The sequence below is a fragment of the Theropithecus gelada genome, chromosome 1, assembly GCF_003255815.1.
Source record: "Theropithecus gelada isolate Dixy chromosome 1, Tgel_1.0, whole genome shotgun sequence".
NCBI lineage: Eukaryota > Metazoa > Chordata > Mammalia > Primates > Cercopithecidae > Theropithecus > Theropithecus gelada.
The window spans coordinates 66,928,038-66,949,458 of NC_037668.1; the positions used below are offsets into that span (position 1 = coordinate 66,928,038).

A 21,421-nucleotide genomic window follows, 5' to 3' on the forward strand; every position below is an offset into this window, starting at 1 on the left:
ATGAGCCACTGCACCTGGCCTAATAATAATACATCTGACAGTCCCAAATGAGAGTCAATAGGCAGAAGTTATAAGGAAAGCAGATTATGACATTTTATAGAATTATTACATTGGTACATTGTCTTTCTTCATCTGTTAGTGAATTCTCTGTTACCCTAAATTTTAAACATCAAGAATATTGTAGATTTATGGGAGAGTTGTAGAGACCTTTCAACGTGAACTTATGATTCTTTGTTGTCAAAGGGATTTGTGTGTCAGCAAAGAATTAGACTATATAATTTCTAAGGTCCATTCCTTAGTGCTGTAGTTCATAGTAGGAAGAAAATTGTTCCTTGCAAAGCAAGAAAGGATTCAAGGCTGAAAATAAGGATGTGAAGATAAAAACAGAGGCCAAGATAAGAAGTGCTTATTGAATGGCTATAAACTCAGGAAAAATAAGTAGATAAATATATTCACCTGGCATGTAGAACGAGCATTGACATTGTTTGGAATGGCAGTATGTTGGCTTTTCCTAGGGGATCAATAAGAAGAAAATAACTGGGCACTGGGGAGAGAGACCCTGGCTGAAGCTTGTATGAATTACTAGTGAACCAGATTTATATACCTCTGCAACTTTTTATTTTATTTTATTTTATTTTTTGAGACGGAGTCTCGCGCTGTCGCCCAGGCTGGAGTGCAGTGGCGCGATCTCGGCTCACTGCAAGCTCCGCCTCCCGGGTTCACGCCATTCTCCTGCCTCAGCCTCCCAAGTAGCTGGGACTACAGGCGCCCGCCACCTCGCCCGGCTAATTTTTTTTTTTTTTTTTTTTTTTTTTTTAGTAGAGACGGAGTTTCACCATATTAGCCAGGATGGTCTCCATCTCCTGGCCTCGTGATCCGCCCATCTCGGCCTCCCAAAGTGCTGGGATTACAGGCTTGAGCCACTGCGCCCGGCCACCTCTGCAACTTTCTTCTGAAATGTTCTCTGTCTTGGAAAAGATATGGAAGAGTCAAGCAGCGGGCAATGGTGGTAATTTAGGTTTGCAGATTGTCATGGTGAATGTAGTAGTAGGTGGTTAGGCAGGGAGAGTCTCTGGGGTATTAGTGAGGGAAGCTTTGAATTGCATAACCATGTTGTCTAGCATGGACTGGGATTATTTTAGATGTTCTTTTTTTTTTTTTAATGAGACTGTGTCTTACTCTGTCACCCAGGCTGGAGTGCAGTGGTGTGATCACGGCTCACTGCAACCTCCGCCTCCCAGGTTCGAGCGATCCTCCCACCCTCTCACCTCAGCCTCCTGAGTAGCTGGGACTACAGGTGCACACCACCAGCTGGCCAATTTTTATATTTTTAGCAGAGGTAGGGTTTTACCATGTTGGCCAGGCTGGTCTCCAACTCCTGAGCTCTAGTGGTCCACTGGCCTCAGCCTCCCAAACTGCTGGGATTACAAGGCGTGAACCACCATGCCCAGCTGTAGATGTCCTTAATGAATAGGGTAAAATAAGAATGGAGTGACTGAAGGTTTAGAATGATTAGGAGAGGGTATGAGAGACTGATAATGTTAAGTGCTAAATAGGTACATTTGGGGAAGGAATAAGGCCCAAAATGTGGCAGTGTGGTGGCTGGACATGAATTGGAGATGAGTGCCCGTGGAGCCAAGTAGGCACAGATGCATTGTCACATATGTCTTCACGTATATGTAGAGATGATAAATGAACCAAGTCATCAGGGAAGGCTAAGGTAGATTTGCCATGTGGAAGGGGATAGGCTGCGGGGCATGGTCCATGACAGTGAGGATGATTTGAATAAGATGATATAGGGGATGGTGTGGGCTTTCAAAAATAGAAAAGGACCAGGACTGATGGCTCAGTGGTCTAGAAATGGCTCTGGGGAATTGGCAAGAGTCGGAGAAAGTAAGTCCTTTACAGGATAAGGCCTCTGTGGAGCAGTCATTGTCAAGCATTGATAGTCATGTTTCTGTTAAAGAGGTAAAAAAAATGGAGAAAGAAAAGGAGTTTGCTGCTATGACAGGAAAAGGGAGAGAGGGAAGAGATGTTCTGTGGGGGTAAACTGGGCAGCTTTGAGAGTTTGAGTGTTTTGATAATGGCTGGTAAAGAAATTGGAATGAAGAAATTACTGGGGTAGGAGAGGGAGGGAGTTGCGCATAACTCAGGCAGATCAACACATGAAGAGTGAAATTTAACCACTGTAATATGTGTGTCCCAAATGTCAAGGCCACCCCATCTGTTGGTGGTATCATGGCTTTGGCTTTTTGAAGCTTGTTGTGAGAGAAGTGGGGAATCACTCTGTACCCTGCTCTGCTCAAATTATCATGCTGAGGAGACTTTGCCATGGTATGATTTTTGAGGCACATGATGATTCTGTCTAATTTGTAAAGTGACAGCGTGATCAGGACCAAAGAGGAAGTTCAGCTAGGCCAAACCTTCCTAAGAAGAAGTCACTGTCCCACAGTTATGTGGGTAAGTTGTTCTAGAGAAACATAGGTGTGGGCAGGGCTGCAGTGTGGGAACCTGTTACCTGGGTAGCACTAAGCCAGTGCCTTCTCTGTATTTTCTTTACAGATGAACGGGACCGGGTTCAGAAGAAAACGTTCACCAAGTGGGTCAACAAGCACTTAATGAAGGTAAGACCCCTTCATATATATGCTGCCCCAGCACCTCTCACTGCTCTCATCTGGATCTGTCATTCCGTCTTTCAGATGGTTTAGATTGCTTGCTGTGTGCTCGAGTCTATGAAGATACGCGTGACTTTTCTTTTCTCTTTCCTTTTTTAATGGAGAAGGGGTCTTGTCATGTTGCTCAGGCTGTTCTCAAACTCCTGGGCTCAAGCAATCCTACTGTCTCAGCCTCCAAAGTTCTGGGATTACAGGCATGAGCCACCATGCCCAGCTTTTTGAAAACTAACATAGTCATAATAGCATGGAAACTTGTATTAATCTGCTTCTTGGTGAAGACAGTATTACCTACCATTACATCAGGAGGCAGAGGTTGAGGATACCATGGGATGATTTAAAAAATTCAAAGAACAGTTTACTCCTAGCTTTATACATTACTTTATAAGCCTGTTTCTTTTTTATTTCATTTATTAATTTATTTTTTAAATAGAGACGGGGTCTCACTATGTTGCCCAGTCTGGTATCAAACTCCTGGGCTAAAGTGCTCCTCTTACCTTGGCCTCCTAAAGTGTTAGGATTACAGGCGTGAGCCACTTCGCCCAGTGTATTTTTATTTTTTAATCTGAATACTATGGAAGGATGATAGAGGGGGATTTTGTCTCTTTCTCTTAAAGTGCATGAAGCTTAAATGTTTAACTTGATGAATTTTTACATGAATTTTACCACCAGATAGTCTAAAATACAGAATATTTCTAGAATGGTTAGGGCTGGGTGAAGATTATTATTATCATTATTATTATTATTTTAAATAGAGGAGAAACCAAAACAGAGGCATGTTAAGACTCACCTAAAGATAATAATAATAATTATTATTATTATATATTAGATATATAAATAAATATCATAATAATATATTATTATTATTTTAAATAGAAGAGAAACCAAAACAGAGGCATGTTAAGACTCACCTAAGGCCGGGCGCGGTGGCTCAAGCCTGTAATCCCAGCACTTTGGGAGGCCGAGACGGGCGGATCACGAGGTCAGGAGATCGAGACCATCCTGGACGACACAGTGAAACCCCGTCTCTACTAAAAAAATACAGAAAACTAGCCGGGCGAGGTGGCGGGCGCCTGTAGTCCCAGCTACTCGGGAGGCTGAGGCAGGAGAATGGCGTGAACCCGGGAGGCGGAGCTTGCAGTGAGCTGAGATCCGGCCACTGTACTCCAGCCTGGGCGACAGAGCGAGACTCCGTCTCAAAAAAAAAAAAAAAAAGACTCACCTAAAGATAAAACAGTATGACTACTGTGGCAGTTAGGATCTGAAAACGCAAGTTTTTGAATTATAATAATAATTAGTGCTTCTCTGGGAAAGGTCACCAGTGATCCCTTAATTGCCCTATCCAGTAGCCTAGTTTTTTCTTCCTCTTATTTGATTTCTCTGTAGCATTTGATACTGTTGTCTACTCCTTAAAATCCTCTCTTACATTGACTTCTAGAACATTGCTTTTTCCTGAATTACCTCTTGCCTCTACGAATGCCTTTTTTTCTACCTGTTTCATTGACTTTTCTTCCTCTGTCTGACTCTTCCATGTTGGTGTTCCCCAAGATCCTAACCTTGGCCATTTTTTGGTTTTGTCTCTGTATTCTTTTTGGGCAGTCTCATCCATGGTAGCCACTGGGATTGTTTTGTTGCATGGAATGGAAAGAAACACAAGTAGAAATGGATATGGGATGATCTCACAGAATCTGGTGTCTAGATGCAGCTGGGCTTTATGAAACCTAAACAGTTATCCGAAAACTACTCTCGCTCTTTTTTTTTTTTTTTTTTGAGACAGAGTCTTACCCTGTTGCCCAGGCTTGAGTACAGTGGCAAGATCAGAGCTCACTGTAGTCCTCCTGGGCTCGAGTGATTCTCCCACCTCATTCTCCTGAGTAGCTGGAACTATAGGCATGCACTACCACACCTGGCTAATTTTTAAAATTTTTTGTAGAGATGGGTTCTCACTGTGCTGCCTAGGTCTTTCTTGTGTTTGTTTGTTTGTTTGTTTTTTAAGATGGAATTTCACTCTTGTTGCCCAGGCTGGAGTGCAATGGCACAATCTCGGCTCACCACAACCTCCACCTCCCGGGTTCAAGCAATTCTCCTGCCTCAGCCTCCTGAGTAGCTGGGATTACAGGCATGAGCCACCACACCCGGCTAATTTTGTATTTTTAGTAGGGATGGGGTTTCTCCACATTGGTCAGACTGGTCTCGAACTCCCAACCTCAGGTGATCCGCCCACCTCAGCCTCCCAAAGTGCTGGGATCATAGGCGTGAGCCACCGTGCCTGACCAACCCAGGTCTTTCTTGTTTATGGGGCCTTGTGTTCTTTCATTTTACTTCTGTGTACCTCCTATATTCATTTCTGTGCTTTTCTCTTACTGCTATGAGTGAGCCATGGCGGCTGTGCCTCAAACAGTGATGTAAACCCCTGAGGCCACATAATTCTGAATGCACAAACACAGAAAGTCTGGTGGGCTGAGGTCTTCTTTTCCTCCATGGGCCAATTGTCCATCTGTAGTTCAGTAGACCGTGGGTAAGGAGGTGGTTACATAAATCAAACATGGCTTCTTAGGACCACTTGTTTAATGGGTACTGCAGGTGAGCATGATTTTCACACTACAAAATCTGAATAAGGAGGCAGTGATAGAGCCTTTTCTTGGATTCTTGCCTGAGCCAAAGACGTGTGTCATGGTATATTTTACACGTTCATCTGTATGTTACCTAGCCATAGCTTTTATTGAACACACCCTAAATTGTTAAATATTTTCACTCATGTAGCTAGTTGTCCAAGTTAGGAACCTATTTGATTCAGTACTGCCCATAATCTCTCCCTTGTTACCAAGTCCAGTCAATCACTTGCAGCTCAGAAAGATTGCATGCATCTGTCTTCTCTTCTCCATATCGCTGCTTTTGTTCAGGACCTCTGTGTCTGTTGCCTTGACCATTATAATAGTTTCCTAATAAAGTTTTCTATTATAACAATGGTAGTAATAGTATCTTGAAGACTTCCTGTAAATCAGACATATTCTCTATATCTGTGTGTGACAGGGTTTGCTCTGTTACCAGGCTAGGGTGTAGTGGTACAATCATAGCTCACTACAGCCTCCAACTCCTGGGCGCAAGTGATCCTCCCACCACAGCCTCCCAAATAGCTAGGTTTATAGGCGCATGCCACTGTGCCTGGCTAATTTGTGTGTGTGTGTTTGTAGAGATGGGGTCTTGGTATGTTGCCTAGGCTTGTCTTGTACTTCTGACCTCAAGCAATCCTCCTGCCTTGGCCTCCCAGTGTCTTGGAATTACAGTCATGAGCCACCATGCCTAGTCTAAATTGGACATTCTATATACTAAGTCCTTTACATGGATTATTTCATTTAATCCTTCAGTGATCTTATGCTGTGGGTTCTGTTAATATCCCCATTTTATAAATTACTTCGAGAGGGTAAGTAATTAGTTCAAGGTCATGCTGCTAGAAAAAGGCAGAACTGAAATTTTAAAATTCAGGAAACCTAAAGTCTAGAAACCGTGCTCTTAACCCATGCAGAACTGGCTCTGGTTGCTGCCTACCTTTCCAGGCTCATAGCACCAAGTTTCCCTCATACCTTGAGCTCTTGCTGAACTGTGTGCCATGCTATTTTATGACTCTGTATCTTTGTTCATTCTACTCCCTGTGCTTGGAATACCTTCCCCAAGTTTGTTCTGCCTGGATAACACCAACTTAACACCTCTTCAATAAGTATTTTCCTGACTCTCTGATGTGGAACTGACTACCCTTTCTTTGTGCCCCGACTGTACTCCTTATGTGCTTTTGTTAAAGCATCCAGAGTGTTTATATACATGGTGTATCTTTCAGCTATATCACCACTTGAGGGCAAATATTGTGTCTTACTATTTATAGTGTTAGGATAAAGAAGAAAGAGAGAGAAGTAAGGAGAAAAAGAAATTATAATTTCCTTTTTTTTTTTTTTTTTTTTGAGATGGAGTCTTGCTCTGTCGTCCGGCTGGAGTGCAGTGGCGCGATCTCAGCTCACTGCAACCTCCGCCTCCTGGGTTCAAGCAACTCTCCTGCCTCAGCCTCCCGAGTAGCTGGAACTACAGGCGTGTGCCACCAAAACCTAGCTAATTTTTGTATTTTTGTATTTTTAGTAGAGACAGGGTTTCACCGTATTGGCCAGGCTGCTCTCCTGGCCTTGTGATCTGCCTGCCTCAGCCTTCCAAAGTCATGAGATTACAGGCGTGAGCCACCGCGTCCAACCGTGATTTCCTTTTGTAAATTTCTTCTATGGCTACTAGTTGCCTCTAGAGTTTGATGTCACGTAATTCTGTCATGACATAGAGCACTTTGCAGCATTTCCAACCCACCTGTCCAGCTTCATTTCTAAGCACTCTGTTTTTTGTATCGCGCTGTAGCCACATGAGACAACTCACTGCTCCCTAAACACTGTGTACTTTCACACCCCCTTGCTTATTTATTTCTCTCCCTAGAATGCACGTCCCAGCCTCCTCTGCCTGGTCATCACCCACTTCACCTTCTAGGCCCAGCTCCAGTGTCACCTTCCTGAGATTCTGACCTCTGTTCCTCAGATTAAATCAATTGCAACTCCATCTCTATATCAGACTGCCTTGAAGAGATGCCTGTGTGTTCACTCACCGGTGTTCTCTGTTACAGTACTCATTGAGGACTGGGATTGTAGTATGCTACTTTCTCTGTTAAGTGCTGCACATAGCACATGAGAAGTATCCAATAAGTACTTGTTACCTTGAGTAACTAATATTTCAATAGTGTTTATAGCTTATGAAGCACATTCTTACCTGTCTTAATCCTTATAATAACCTTGAAGTAGGTAAAGGTGTTTTATCCTCTCAATTTTAACAGCTAGGGAAAAATGAGAATTAGAGGAGTGAAGTGACTTTGCCAAAATGATACAGCTAGTGAGGGATGGAGCTAAGGATCAGTCAGTCATGAGTCTTCTGATCAAAATTACTTGTTCTTTCTGCTAACTATGCTGGCAGCTGATTCTTTCATACCTTGTCTCTAACAGTTGGAGGAACTGAGTCAATCCTGCCTTGAGCTTGTCCCCTGAACTTTGTAGTTGAATTCCAGTGCTCTGGCTCCTTGCTGCCTGTTTGTAGCTGATGCTGCCTGTTGGACCTCTGCCTCAGTGCTGTGTGATGACAGGAGGCTCAGGGAGGGAGAAGCTAGAGGAACACATCATAGCATTGTTAGAAACTGGAGGCCAGCCAAAGCTTTACTTAAATCCTTGGCTATTTTTCATCTCTTCTCAGGCCCCCAGCCTTACAGTTTCAACAACGTTTGCTTATCTTGGGATATTTCAGAGAGAGATTCACTGCTATTCAGAGTTATTGCTCTAAATTGGAATTATTTGAATTTTGGGCTGAGAATTAGGGATTGAGATTTGTTTTTTGCAACTCAAGCATCCTTTGCTTTGCTCCCCAAGTACACCCCAGATTAATGTCATCTTCGGCAGGTAGACCAACGTAAGGACAAAACCAACCAGGTGGCCTGGCATGGTGGTTCATGCCTGTAATCCCACCACTCTGGGAGACTGAGAGGGGTGGATCACTTGAGGTCAGGAGTTCCAGACCAGCCAGGCCAACATGGTGAAACCCCATCTCTACTAAAAATACAAAAATTAGCTGGGTGTGGTGGCTGGCGCCTGTAATCCCAGCTATTTTGGGAGGCTGAGGCAGGAGAGTCGATTGAACCCGGGAGGTGGAGGTTGCAGTGAGCTGAGATTGTGCCACTGCACTCCAGCATGGGTGACAGAGCAAGACTCTGTCTCAAATAAATAAATAAATAAAACCACAAACCAGGTCTTCCAACTTCTAGATTTAGTTGATCTTGAAATCTCTTGGATTCCCTGGTAACCTTTTGGGAAACAGCTTACTTTGGGATAAGCAAATTAATTATTCCTTATTGAGAACACTTCTGATCCAATCTTAAAAGAGATTTGTTAAAGATGTAAGCATCTGAAATAAACAACCTAATTTAGAATGTAAACATACATATATAAGAGTTCTGCTTATATACCAGAACCATCAAAAAGAGAAATCTAGGTTTCTAAATGAGGTCTTATTTAAATTACTTATGCTGTATCTCTGGGTGCTGGTAGCTGATGAAGTGTATTCCCCTAAAGAGAACATGAAAGTATGTATGAACTCCTTAGGAGGGAGAAAAATGCTTTTCTGGTCAGTTCCTGTTGACTTCAGGGGTTAGTAGTTACAAAGGAAAAGCCCAATATTTAATCTAGCAGATAGAGCAGCTCTTTCCATTTTTGTATACGCAATCTAGAAGCCCCTGGCTTTCCTGGAATTTTAGATAAAATTTCCGTATATACCAGCAAACGTTTTCAAATTTTTAGTGACACTGACAACCCTTCCCTTCTTCCTTCTTTCCTTCCTTCCTTCCTTCCTTCCTTCCTTCCTTCCTTCCTTCCTTCCTTCCTTCCTTCCTTCCTTCCCTCCCTCCCTCCCTCCCTCCCTCCCTCCCTCCCTCCTTCCTTCCTTCCTTCCTTCCTTCCTTCCTTCCATCTGTCCATCCGTCCGTCCATCCGTCTTTCTTTCTGTCTTTCTGTTTCAAGAGACAAGGTCTCCCTATGTTCCCTAGGCTGGTCTCAAACTCCTGTGCTCAAGGAATCTTCCTGCTTTGGCCTCCCCAAGTGCTAGGATTACAGGCGTGAGCCACCACACCTGGCCCACTTAAAATTTCTCTATTTCTGTTTGAGACTCTCTAGTTGAATACAGGGTAGCACTGATTCCAGGTATTCTCTCCTATACAGCCTCTGTTTTGGCTACATGAGTCAATTCACTGACTCCCTAATCACTGGGTGGAACTTCATACCTTTTTGCTTATTCATGTCTGTGGGAAATATCAGAATGAGACTGGCAGTGTAGTTTAAGAAATTGACAAAGTATAGTGCTGGTTAGATGCTGAGGAAAGGAGTGTTGCCTTTGTTGCCTATGTGTGACTATATGATAGTGGTTTGTGGCTGTCTTTGCCTGGACCTGATTTTTTTAGGGCTTAATTTCACTCTAAATGCTTGTCAGGCCTACATTTGGGCCTACATTTGGACTTGGGCTTTACTCTGGATTTTCTATTCCCTATGCTTAAGTGCCTGCCTATGAAAGTAAAGCTACGTTTTGTGGATTTTATTTTATTTTTTTGAGACGGAGTTTTGCTCTTTGCCCAGGCTGGCGTGCAATGGCGCGATCTTGGCTCACTGCAACTTCTGCCACCCGGGTTCAAGCGATTCTCCTGCCTCAGCCTCCCAAGTAGCTGGGATTACAGGCATGTACCACCACGCCTGGCTAATTTTGTGTTTTTAGTAGAGATGGGGTTTCTTCGTGTTGGTCAGGCTGGTCTTGAATTCCTGACCTCAGGTGATCCGCCCACCTTGGCCTCCCAAAGTGCTGGGATTACAGGCATGAACCACCACGCCCAGCCTGTGGATTTTAGAATCATCCACATTCTTAGAGAAGCTGTTAATCCGGGTTGACCAGTACCACTGTTAGATTCCTCACAATTTAGGGAATTCTCAAAACAGAGATACGATAAAAATTCTTACATGCAAAGAACCTCACACTTTGTTCCCCTCCCACCCCCGCTCTCAAACAGGGATTCCCAGCTGCTACTTTTATTCCCTGCATTTAAGCATAGTTCTTTCCAGAGTAAAGAAGTCTAGGACAACTATAATCTTTTTTTTTTTTTTTAGTGTTGGGCTTTTCCTTGAAGACAGATTTGGCCAATGAATCAATATGGGTTTCAGTTTTTACAGTTTGGAGATTTGCCATTCAGAAATCTATCTGAAATTACTAGGCTCACTTTCCCTTTCCCTGTATCTTTTAATAAGTGTAGGAGAGAGTAAATAACATGCTTTTCTCTTTAAAACTTTCTCCTCTGACCTATATATTGCTCTTCAACATAGCCTGAGTCAAGGAAATTGGGCTGCTTACATTTCCTTTTAATTGTTTAGAGGAAAGGTTTCTAGATCAAGTTTTTGGCAGGTGTCAATACTATGAGGCCAGGCGCAGTGGCTCACACCTGTAATATCAGCACTTTGGGAGGCCAAGGTGGGTGGATCACTTGACGTCAGGTGTTCGAGACCAGCCTTACTGACATGGTGAAACCCCGTCTCTACTAAAAATGCAAAAATTAGCTGGGTGTGGTGACGCATGCCTGTAATACCAGCTATTTGGGAGGCTGAGGCAAGAGAATCGCTTGAACCCGGGAGGCAGAGGTTTTAGTGAGCTGAGATCACACCACTGTACTCCAGCCTGGGTGACAGAGCGAGACTCCATCTCAAAAAAAAAAAAGGATACTATGTGACAACCCTTGGTCTTTTTTGTGTATGTATGGATGTATGGTGGGGAGGAGGGTACTCTTATTATTTAAAATTGTTGATAATCTGTCATTTTGACCCTCCAAGCATCATAGAAGCCTTGTTAGGGGAGTCAGGGGACAATGTTCTAGGCTCAGCTCTGATACTTTCCAGCTAAATGATCTTACACAAGTTATTTAGCTTCTCTAGGCAATGGTTTTCTCATCTGTAAACTAAAGGTATTAGAGTTAAGTAATCTTTAAAGTCCCTTTGAGCTCAGATTAGGATTCCAAGCACTGAAGTGTAATTTATTCCCTTTGTTAAAGCCACTCAGAAATTGAGGAAAGCTGTTTATTTTTTCATAGCTTTAAGTTAATCTTTAAAAAATGGAGGCCGGGTACAGTGACTCATGTCTGTAATCCCAGCACTTTGGGAGGCTGAGGTGGGTGGATCACTTGAGACAAGGAGTTCAAGACCAGCCTGGCCAACATGGCGAAACCTTGTCTCTATTAAAGATACAAAAAAATTAGCTGGGCATAGTGGCGTGAGCCTTTAGTCCCAGCTACTCGGGAGGCTGAGGCAGGAGATTCACTTGAACCCAGGAGGCAGATATTGTAGTGAGCTGATACTGTACCACTGCACGCCAGCCTGAGCAACAGAGTGAGACTCTGTCTCAAAAAAAAAAAAAAAAAAAAAAAAGGCAGACAGCAGAGCCCTCCTTGGCTTATTAATGCTTGGGCATTGGGGAGGATTGGACTTGGTCTCTCAAAATCTAATTATTCACTAATTTTAAGAAATCACTTTATGGCTGGATGTGATGGATCAAGCCTGTAATCCCAGCACTTCAGGAGGCTGAGGCTGGCAGCTGGAGGCCAGGAGTTTGAGACTAGCTTGGGCAACATGGCAAAACCCCATCTCTATAAAGAATAGAAAAAAACTAGCCAGGCATGGTTGTGTGTGCCTTGGGAGACTGAGGTGAGAGGATCACCTGAGCCCAGGAAGTCGAGGCTACAGTGAACTGTGATCGTGCCACTGCACTATAGCCTGGGCGATGGAAGTGAGACCCTATCTCCAAAAAAAAAAAAAAGAAAGAAACAACAACAAAAAAAACTTTATGGCCAGGAACAGTGGCCCACACCTGTAATCCCAACGCCTTGGGAGGCTGAGGTGAGAGGATCTCTTGAGGCCAGGAGTTTGAGACCAGCCTGGGTAATGTACTGAGACACCATCTTGCCCCCGCAACCCCTGTCTCTGTGAACATTCATTTACAAGTTTTTGTCTGGACATACATTTTCAGTTCTCTTTAATTACATACCTAGGTGCACAACTGGTGGATCGTATTAGGTAACTTGTGTTTAACATGTTAGTAACCATCACATGATCTTCTAAAGCAAGTGCACTTTTTTACATCCCCACCAGCAGTGGATGAGGGTTCCAGTTTCTCTGCATTTTTGCTAACGCTTATTATCTGTCTTTTATAATATAGACATCCTAGAGAGCGTGAATCACTGCAGTTTTGATTTATATTTTCCTTATGACTAATGATGTTGAACATCTTTTCAGGTGTTTATTAGCCATTTATATATCTTCATTGGAGACATTTACTAATTTTGACAATGATTTTCTCAGAGTGTGCAAACAGGCAAGGTCCTGAATAATTGCAGTTTTTTACTCATTTATTGACAGAACATTATAATTATTTGTTAGAAAGAAGCATCCATATGGATGATTCTTGAACAATCTTGCTTCAGTTGGGTGCTTTTAAAACTTTTTCTTTTTTTGAGACAGGATCTCACTCTATTGCAGTGGTGTGATAATAGCTCCCTGCAGCTTCAGTCAGCTGGGCTCAAGCAACCCTCCCACCTCAGACTCCTGAATAGCTGGGACTGTAGGCATGCACCACCATACCTGGCTAACTTTTAAAATTTTTTGTTGAGATGGAGTCTCACTGTGTTGCCCCAACTGGTCTCAAACTCCTGGGCTCAAATAATCTTCCCAAAGTGCTCAATAACATGCTTGAGCCACCGTACCTGGTCTTCTGAAATTTTGTTGCTTAGTTCACTGGTCATTTTCCTAAGAGATTTGTGGAAAACTTCACAGGCAAACTAGTATGAGCAGAAGAGATGAGGATTTTAGGATGAGATAGATCTGGATTTGATCAGCCTGGCAATTTAGTAGATGTGTGATTGGGGGATGATAATTGAGCCCTCCAAATCCTATCTCTGTGCCCGAAAAATTCCTGACACAGAAGCACCCAGTAAATGTTAGCTAATTCTTTACCCTTCTTTAGGTAGAGTTGTGTCTAGTATGCTTTAGAAACAAACTGTTGTTTTCTGTTGTTGACAATTTTCCAGGCAAGGGAAAAAAAAATCTCTTTGCATTCTCCTCTCCCATTACCTCTCTCTGTATCTCTTCAATAGTTCTATTTATTTTTTATTAAAAACTTTTTTTGCAGGGGACAGAGTCTCACTCTGTTGCCCAGGGAGGAGTGCAGTGGCACAATCTCGGCTCACTGCAACCTCTCCCTCCTGAGTTCAAGCAGTTCTCCTGTCTCAGCCTCCTGAGTAGCTAGAATGTAAGGAGTGCCTCACCATACCCGGCTAAGTTTTGTATTTTTATTTATTTATTTTTTGAGATGGAGTTGTGCACTGTAGCCCAAATTGGAGTGCAGTGTCGTGATCTCGGCTCGATGCAACCTCTGCCTCCCAGGTTCAAGTGATTTTCCTGTCTTAGCCTCCTAAGTAGCTGGGATTATAGGTGCCCACCACCACACCCAGCTAATTTTTTGTATTTTTAGTAGAGACAGGGTTTCACTATGTTGGCCAGGCCAATCTCCAACTCTTGACCTCATGATCTACCCACCTTGGCCGCCCAAAGTGCTAGGAGTACAGATGTGAGCCACCACACCCGGCCAATTTTTTTTTTTTTTTTGAGACCGAGTCTCACTCTGTTGCCCAGGCTGAAGTGCAGTGGCGCCATCTTGGCTTACTGCCACCTGCGCCTCCTGGGTTCAAGTGAATTCTCCTACCTCAGCCTCCCCAATAGCTAGGATTATAGGCGCACGCCACCACGCCCAGCTAATTTTTGTATTTTTAGTAGAGACAAGGTTTTGCCATATTCGCCAGGCTGGTCTCAAACTCCTGACCTCAGGTGATCCATCTGCCTCCGCTTCCCAAAGTGCTGGAATTACAGGCGTGAGCCACCACGTCCTGCCAATTTTTGTATTTTTAGTAGAGAGGGAGTTTCACCATGTTGGTCAGGGTGGTCTCCAACTCCTGATCTCAGGTGATCTACCTGCCTCGACCTCCCAAAGTGATGGGATTACAGGGATGAGCCACTGTGCCTGGCCAATAGTTTTATTTTTATAGTTATTTGGTTACTGTAGTCAGACAAAGATTGAGAAGGCATAATAAGCTAGTTCTCATCTAAATTTCTTATAATATATACAAGTTTTGCTATCACAGGTATAACACATAATCAGAATTTTGAGAGACATTAGGGCCTTAGTGTGAAATTAACTTTACATTTTAAGTTGCCTCCTTTGTCTTTTCAGTACTCTGTGGTATTTAATATCTGTTGATAAGATGACCTCACTTGGTCTTCAAGACCAACCGCAATTTGTTTATTATTATTATTATTATTTTTGAGGTGGAGTCTTGCTCTGTTGCCCAGGCTGGAATGCAGTGGTGCGATCTTGGCTTGCTGCAACCTCCGCCTGTGCGATTCTCATGCCTCAGCCTCCTGAGTAGCTGGGACTACAGGCATGTGCCACCATGCACAACTTTTTTGTATTTTTAGTGGAGACGGGGTTTTGTCATGTTGGCCAGGCTTGTCTCAAACTCCCAACCTCAGGTAATCTCCCAGCCTTGGCCTCCCAAATTGCTGGTATTACAGGTGTGAGCCACTGCGCCTAGCAACCACAATTTATTTAAATATTTATTCAGGCTGGGAGTGGTAGCTCACGCCTGTAATCCCAACACTTTGGGAGGCTGAAGTGGGAGGATTGTTTGTGGCCAGGAGTTTGAGACCAGCCTGGGCAACATGGCAAGACTGTGTCTCAATCAGTCAATCAATATTTATTCATTTATTTATTTATTCGTTCATTCAATGTCCTCACCTGATTTTTATTTCCTATGTTCAGATCTTATCTATCAAAAATAAATCCCTCATTTAACTTAGTTGTCCCTTCTCTTCTTAAGCCTTAATGTCAAGTATGTAATATTTTCTGACTTTTTAAAAAACCTACCATTAATTTTAATCTGATTTTCACTCTACTACTCTCTTGAGAAATAGTCTCACAAAAGCACTTTATTTGTAGGAAAGTTAAAAAACTTTCTTAGTCCTTATCCTCGTTGACTTCTGCTGTAGTATTTGATACTAGTGATCATTCCTATCTTGATTACACTTCTTACATTTTTGCTTACCTCTTTCACTGTTACTGTTTTGTTTTGTCTTTTTCTTCTGTCCTTTGTTGATTGCTTTTCCATCTCCTGCCTTCTAATTTTGGCTATTCCCTAAGGCTCAGTCCTTAGCACTCTGCTCTTCTATCTTACTCCTAATCCAGAAAGCCCGTTTCCCGTGTCTTTAGCTAGCACCTCTGTGCATGTGACATCTAAACTTAAGTTCTCAGCTGATCCAAACTGAATTCTGGTATTTCCAGCTGCTTCAAGAACATTTCCATTTGCAACTCCTTTGCTGCCATTTTAAATTCAACATATTTAAAATTGAATTTGTCAAATCCACTGCCTTTTTAACAAACCTCATGACCTACCTATTTCTGTTAATGGTGCACTACTGTTGTTCCACACTGCAAGCTTGAAACCTTGGATCTATTTGAGGGAGGGGTTTTTGTTTTTGTTTTTGAGACAAAGTTTCACTCTTATTGCCCAGGCTGGAGTACAGTGGTGTGATCTTGGCTCACTGCAACCTCTGCCTCCTGGGTTCAAGCGATTCTCCTGCCTCAGCCTTCTGAGTAGCTGGGATTACAGGCGCCCATGACCATACCGGCTAATTTTTTGTATTTTTAGTAGAGACGGGGTTTCACCATGTTGGCTAGACTGGTCTCGAACTCCTGACCTCAGGTGATCCACCTGCCTCCGCCTCCCAGAGTGCTGAGATTACAGGTGTGAGAGGGAGGGATTTTGAAATCTTGGAGCCCCTGGTGTGCTAGAGCCAGCTTATGGACTCATGAGAGCCAAATGTTAAATTTTCAGCAATTTTGTGAGCTGGTTGCTAAACACAGCTTCATTTTTTTTTTTTTTTTTTTTTTTTGAGACTGAGTCTTGCTCTGTTGCCCAAGCTGGAGTGCAGTGACGTGATCTTGGCTCACTGCAACCTCTGCCTCTGAGGTTCAAGGGATTCTCCTGTCTCAGCCTCCTGAGTAGCTGGGATTACAGGCGCATACCACCATGCCTGGCTAATTTTTGCATTTTTAGTAGAGGCAGGGTTTCACCATGTTGGCCAGGCTGGTCTTGAACTCCTGACCTCAGGTGATCCTCCCGCCTCAGCCTCCCAAAGTGCTGGGATTACAAGTGTGAGCCACTGTGCCCAGCCACAGCTATTATTAAAAATTAAGCTATGTAAACATACAATTAAATAAATTATATTTAAAATAAACATAATAAATTCTCAAAGCTGTTCATTTCATAATTGTTTTGCTGCATGTTAGTATTGTCTGTGCTCTTGAGGTTATGTCTGTTGTGTCTCTGTGATGGAAATACTATACATAATGGTGTGCTACTGTACATTTCTTCCCAACGTTGCATTTAGTGATATTATATTAGTAGCTTGAAATTGGTTGTATTGGGAATATTTACATCATGGAAATCAGCAAATTCTACAACTCTGAGTTAGATGTCTTGTTTTGTTTATTGTTTAGACTTAGTGATGGAGAAAATGTTAATATTGCAGATTAAACTTACAAGCGTGGGCCGGGCGCGGTGGCTTACGCCTGTAATCCCAGCACTTTGGGAGGCCAAGACAGGTGGATCACGAGGTCAGGAGATTGAGGCCAACATGGTGAAACCCCATCTGTACTAAAAATACAAAAATTAGCTGGGTGTGGTGGTGCGCACCTGTAATCCCAGCTACTCAGGAGGTTGAGGCAGGAGAATCACTTGAACCCAGAAGGCAGAGGTTGCAGTGAGCCGAGATTGTGCCACTGTACTCCAGCCTAGTGACAGACCAAGACTCCGTCTCAAAAAATATATATATTCTTTCAATTTTTAAAACTATGTTCCAGTTCATCATGAACCGTCTTCCCCAGTTGTATAATGTACCTGTCACCTTCTTATTTCTTTACACACATACAAATAAACACACATACCTTGCATATGTCCATCTCTGTGCTTAGTCTTATGTGGTTTTTCCATCTTCTTTCTACTAAAACATTTGCTAATTCTCCAAGTCCTATTTCTTCAAGGAAGTCTTTGCAGATGTTTCCATTCTTTATCTTGTCCAGTTTCCATTCTTATCCTACTTTGTTTCTTTTTCCTTTTTTTCCTTTTTTTTTTTTTTTTGGAGACAGGGTTAAAAAAGAAACCCCTCATTACAAAAGGGTCTTGGTTTGTCACTCAGGCTGGAGTGCACTGGTGCGATGATACCTCACTGCAGCCTTGAGCCTTGAATTCCTGGGCTCAAGCAGTCCTCCTGCCCTAGCCTCCCAAAGCACTGGTATTACAGGTGTGAGCCACTGCACCTGGCCTCCCCCTCTACTTTCAGAGCTACTTTGAATATTATAATTGGAAAGGACTTCAGTTTTCCACTCAAATGTAAAAATCTCCAAATCCCAGCCTCTACTCAAAAAATTATAGTAACTGAAATTCTACTACTTCTGAAAGTAGCCCTTTCTAATGTTGTCTGGAAAATTAATATATTAAAAATGAGTCTTCCTTATAATTTCTGCAAGCCTTCCCATTCTGTGTTGTGAACTCACTTTTTTTTTTTTTTTTTTTTTGAGACAGGGTCTTGTTCTGTCGCCTATGCTGGAGTATAGCCAACTGTGATCATAGCTCACTGCAGCCTTGATTTCCTGGGCTCAAGTGATCCTCCCACCTCAGCTTCCTGAGTAGCTGGGACCATAGGCGTAAACCACCATGCCTGGCCTTTTTTTTTTTTGTAGAGAAGTGGTCTCCCCACGTTACCCAGGCTGATCTTGAACTGCTAGGCTCGTCTCAAACTCCTAGGGTCGAGGGATCCTCCTGCCTTGGCCTTCTAACGTACTGGGATTGCAGGCACAAGCCACTGCACCTGGCAATGAGTATCACTTAATGAAGTTGTCACTAGACTGGGACTGAATCAGAAATCCGATTGCCACTTAACCTATAGCTAAGTGACCATAACATCTCAGAACCTTAGCTTCCTTCGTTTCTTTTACTTCACAAGGTAGTTGTTTGGATTAAATAAATAAAATGAGATGATGGCTGATTATAAAGCATAGTAGTTAATGGCAAAGACTAAAATCAGACCAAACTGAGGCCGGTTTTTCCACTTGGTGACCTCGGGCAAGTTACTTAACCTCTTTGTGCCTTATTTCCTCACGTGTAAAATAGAAATGATAATAATACTTACCTTAGAGATGTGAGAGATGGATAACATATTAAACATTTAGTACCATGTTTGGTATTAACCATACTTTCTCCCAAAGTGAGATCTGTTTTTCCATAGTTTCAATTTTAAAGTTAATTCAAATTTCCCACAAAGAAAATTATTCTCAAATTCACTATTAGAAATATTTGGTAAGAGTAGGGTTAAATTAGAAGTACACCCCAGGAAACATTGGGTACCTAGCATTTAGTTTCTTTTGCAGCACTCTGGAGGGCTTTTCTGCCTCTGGCTGGACTCATCTACCCATCATTTGCCATGCTATTACATTTTGGCTAATAGTAATTCCTGAGGTGTCTCAGGATAATTAAGACTCCCCATCTTCTTGTCCAAACTTTCTAGGACATTGTTGCATGTTGGTTAGAGTGTGTAATAGATCTGGAATCAATTTAAAAAACACACACGTTTCTGGTAAAGTATTATCATTTCACGTGTATTTTACTCCAATCTGAAGCTTTCTGAATTTTATTATTTAATTGTACTTCCACTTTTAAATTCTTTAATTTGTGTTTACCTAGAACCAGAGATTTTTATGTGGATAGTATAATAATTCAATATCAAATAAAAATCTGTCTGTTTCACTCTCATTCACAGGTCCGCAAGCACATCAATGATCTTTATGAAGATCTGCGGGATGGCCATAACCTGATCTCTCTGTTGGAGGTCCTCTCAGGCATCAAACTGGTGAGCTTCTCCTAATGAATGGCCTCACAATTGTGGCCCCACAAATGACATATTTGTCCATCTCGTTGAGTGCGAGGGCAGCAGCCATCACTGCTTCATCTATTAGGTGGGAGGAAGAAGTAGAAGGAAATGTTAGTGGACTTTATTTCTAATTCAGAATTTACAAATTATATAATTTAAATTGATGTATTATATGTTCTTATTTCTTGATGAAGTGAGGAATTAGTTATATTCCTTTTTATATCTGCATGTTTTTGCATTACTTTTTCTTTATTTTCTAGATACTAATATTTCAGAAACAGTAGATTCATGTTTAAAGGTTTTTTTAAATTAGGTGTATTTTTCTTCCTAGAGCTCTAGTCTGTAGAGACGCCTCTCATTTTCCAATCTATTACGAATTTTTTAAATTTTATGTATTCATAAAATTTAGCTAAAGACATGAAGTTTACATTTAAAAGCCCAGGTGTTTGAAGTTATTTTTTTCCCAAATCATCTCACTTTCTCCCTTCTGTGATTCATTGAGTCTCACAGATTTGGAGAGCTGCCAAAGTTGTTGTCTGAGTGTAGCCCTGGATATAGAACATCTGGGCTCCTTAAATAATTAATATGCCTGCTTCTTCCCAAAATGTTTTAACATTGATTATGGGAAACACCTACATATCTGAGGGCAAATCCTGTCTGAGCTTCTTGTCTTGCCAAATGATAGTTCTTCTACTTGCTTTCAGGGATGGAAATCACCCACTTGTAGGCCTACTGTTTTCTATATTTGAGCCTAATGGGAGCAGGTGATTCCATGTGGTTCATATTCTTTCTCTCATGCCATAGACAACATAATTTTCATTTAGAAAAGTCCAGGGTTGAATACTGGAAATATCTGTGGAGAAATAGAGAACTGAAGAGATGTATAGCTCAAGTAGTCTGTGAAGAGCAGCCCGCTCCCTGCCTTTCTTAGTCATTGTTGGTTGTGTTTAAGTAACAGAATTTGGCACATTTGATTTTACTGCTTAAATGATATTCAGCTCCTTCTAGGACTGGGGCTTGGCTTCCCCTGGGCCCTTTGTTTTGGTTTTGTATCTTTTTTTTGCCTTGCAGTAGAATTAATTATATATATTTTTAATGGCCTAAAATTGACAGAAGCTTTTATTAGCATAGCCGGCACATTTAATTTCTAGTTCTTGCTCTCTGGCTCACATTTATAAATCTAATAAATAATCAGAATTTTACTTTCATTGTGCTGGACTTTATTCTTCACCACTCACAAAGTTATATTTTGGGCAATGTGTCTGGTACATTTAATGAATTTGTAATGATTTGCTATTGAAAAGTGATCTCTTTTGGTTGTATTGCTTATGTAATAAGTTGAAACTACTTCAATCTAATTTCTTTTCCTAACCTTTGAAAACCTTTAGGTGTTTGTGGAGATACTGATAGGATGTCATCTCTTCACCAAAAAAACCATCCAGATATCTCTCTGACAGTTATTCTCACCATGTTTTTTCCCATAGTTGACTTAGGAAAGCAGAGAGGAGCGGGTAGGAGGCCAAGGAGAATTGAAGATGTGTTTCATCATAAGAAGTGTTCAGTGTAACCATCTGCTCTGATTTTGATTTAGTTTTATGTCTTTTTCAGAGGTGGGAGGGTATTTCCATATTTGTTTTTCCTTTTTTTTAAATGTTGCATTCATTTCCTTTCCATCTTTTTGTTGTGAATTTCTTGTTCCTCTGTTGTGTCTTTGCCTTGGTTGGTGGCCAAAGGAGCCAGCAGGGCTGAAGACCCTCCGTCTGGTGAGCATGCCCTCCTGGCGCCATACAAACAACGAGGAGCAGGAGGAGGAAGATGATGATGATGTAGTAGGTCCTCCTGGGGATGCCAGCATCCCAGCTGGCACTGCAGGGCCATCAGAGAGTCTGAGGTTCTCAAGGTCTCCAAGTAGTTCAGTTTTACCATTTGCCACCTTCTCATTTCACCTAGGAATTTGGGTCCCAAAGAAAGTAGTTAAAACTAATTGTGCCTTTTGTCACTGTTAGATGCTTGTGGACTGGGAATTGTTTTTCTTAGCTGAGAAGGGTTGGCACAAGAAGAACAATGGTTTTTGGAGGTGTCAAGTTCCCTTCTGACCTGGAGATCCATAGGTTTCTGGTG

General features: G+C 42.1%; 1 protein-coding gene across 2 annotated transcripts in view; it reads left to right on the top strand.

Annotated features, from left to right (window-relative positions):
• The window catches only part of MACF1 (microtubule-actin crosslinking factor 1), a 407,350-nt gene that overhangs the window by 148,153 nt on the left and 237,776 nt on the right, over window positions 1-21,421 (top strand). For both annotated transcript variants that reach the window (XM_025361749.1, XM_025361739.1), the window contains exons 2-3: window positions 2,563-2,624; window positions 19,190-19,279. In XM_025361749.1, the coding sequence (XP_025217534.1) occupies window positions 2,563-2,624; window positions 19,190-19,279 (152 nt within the window). The remainder of the gene's footprint in view (window positions 1-2,562; window positions 2,625-19,189; window positions 19,280-21,421) is intronic.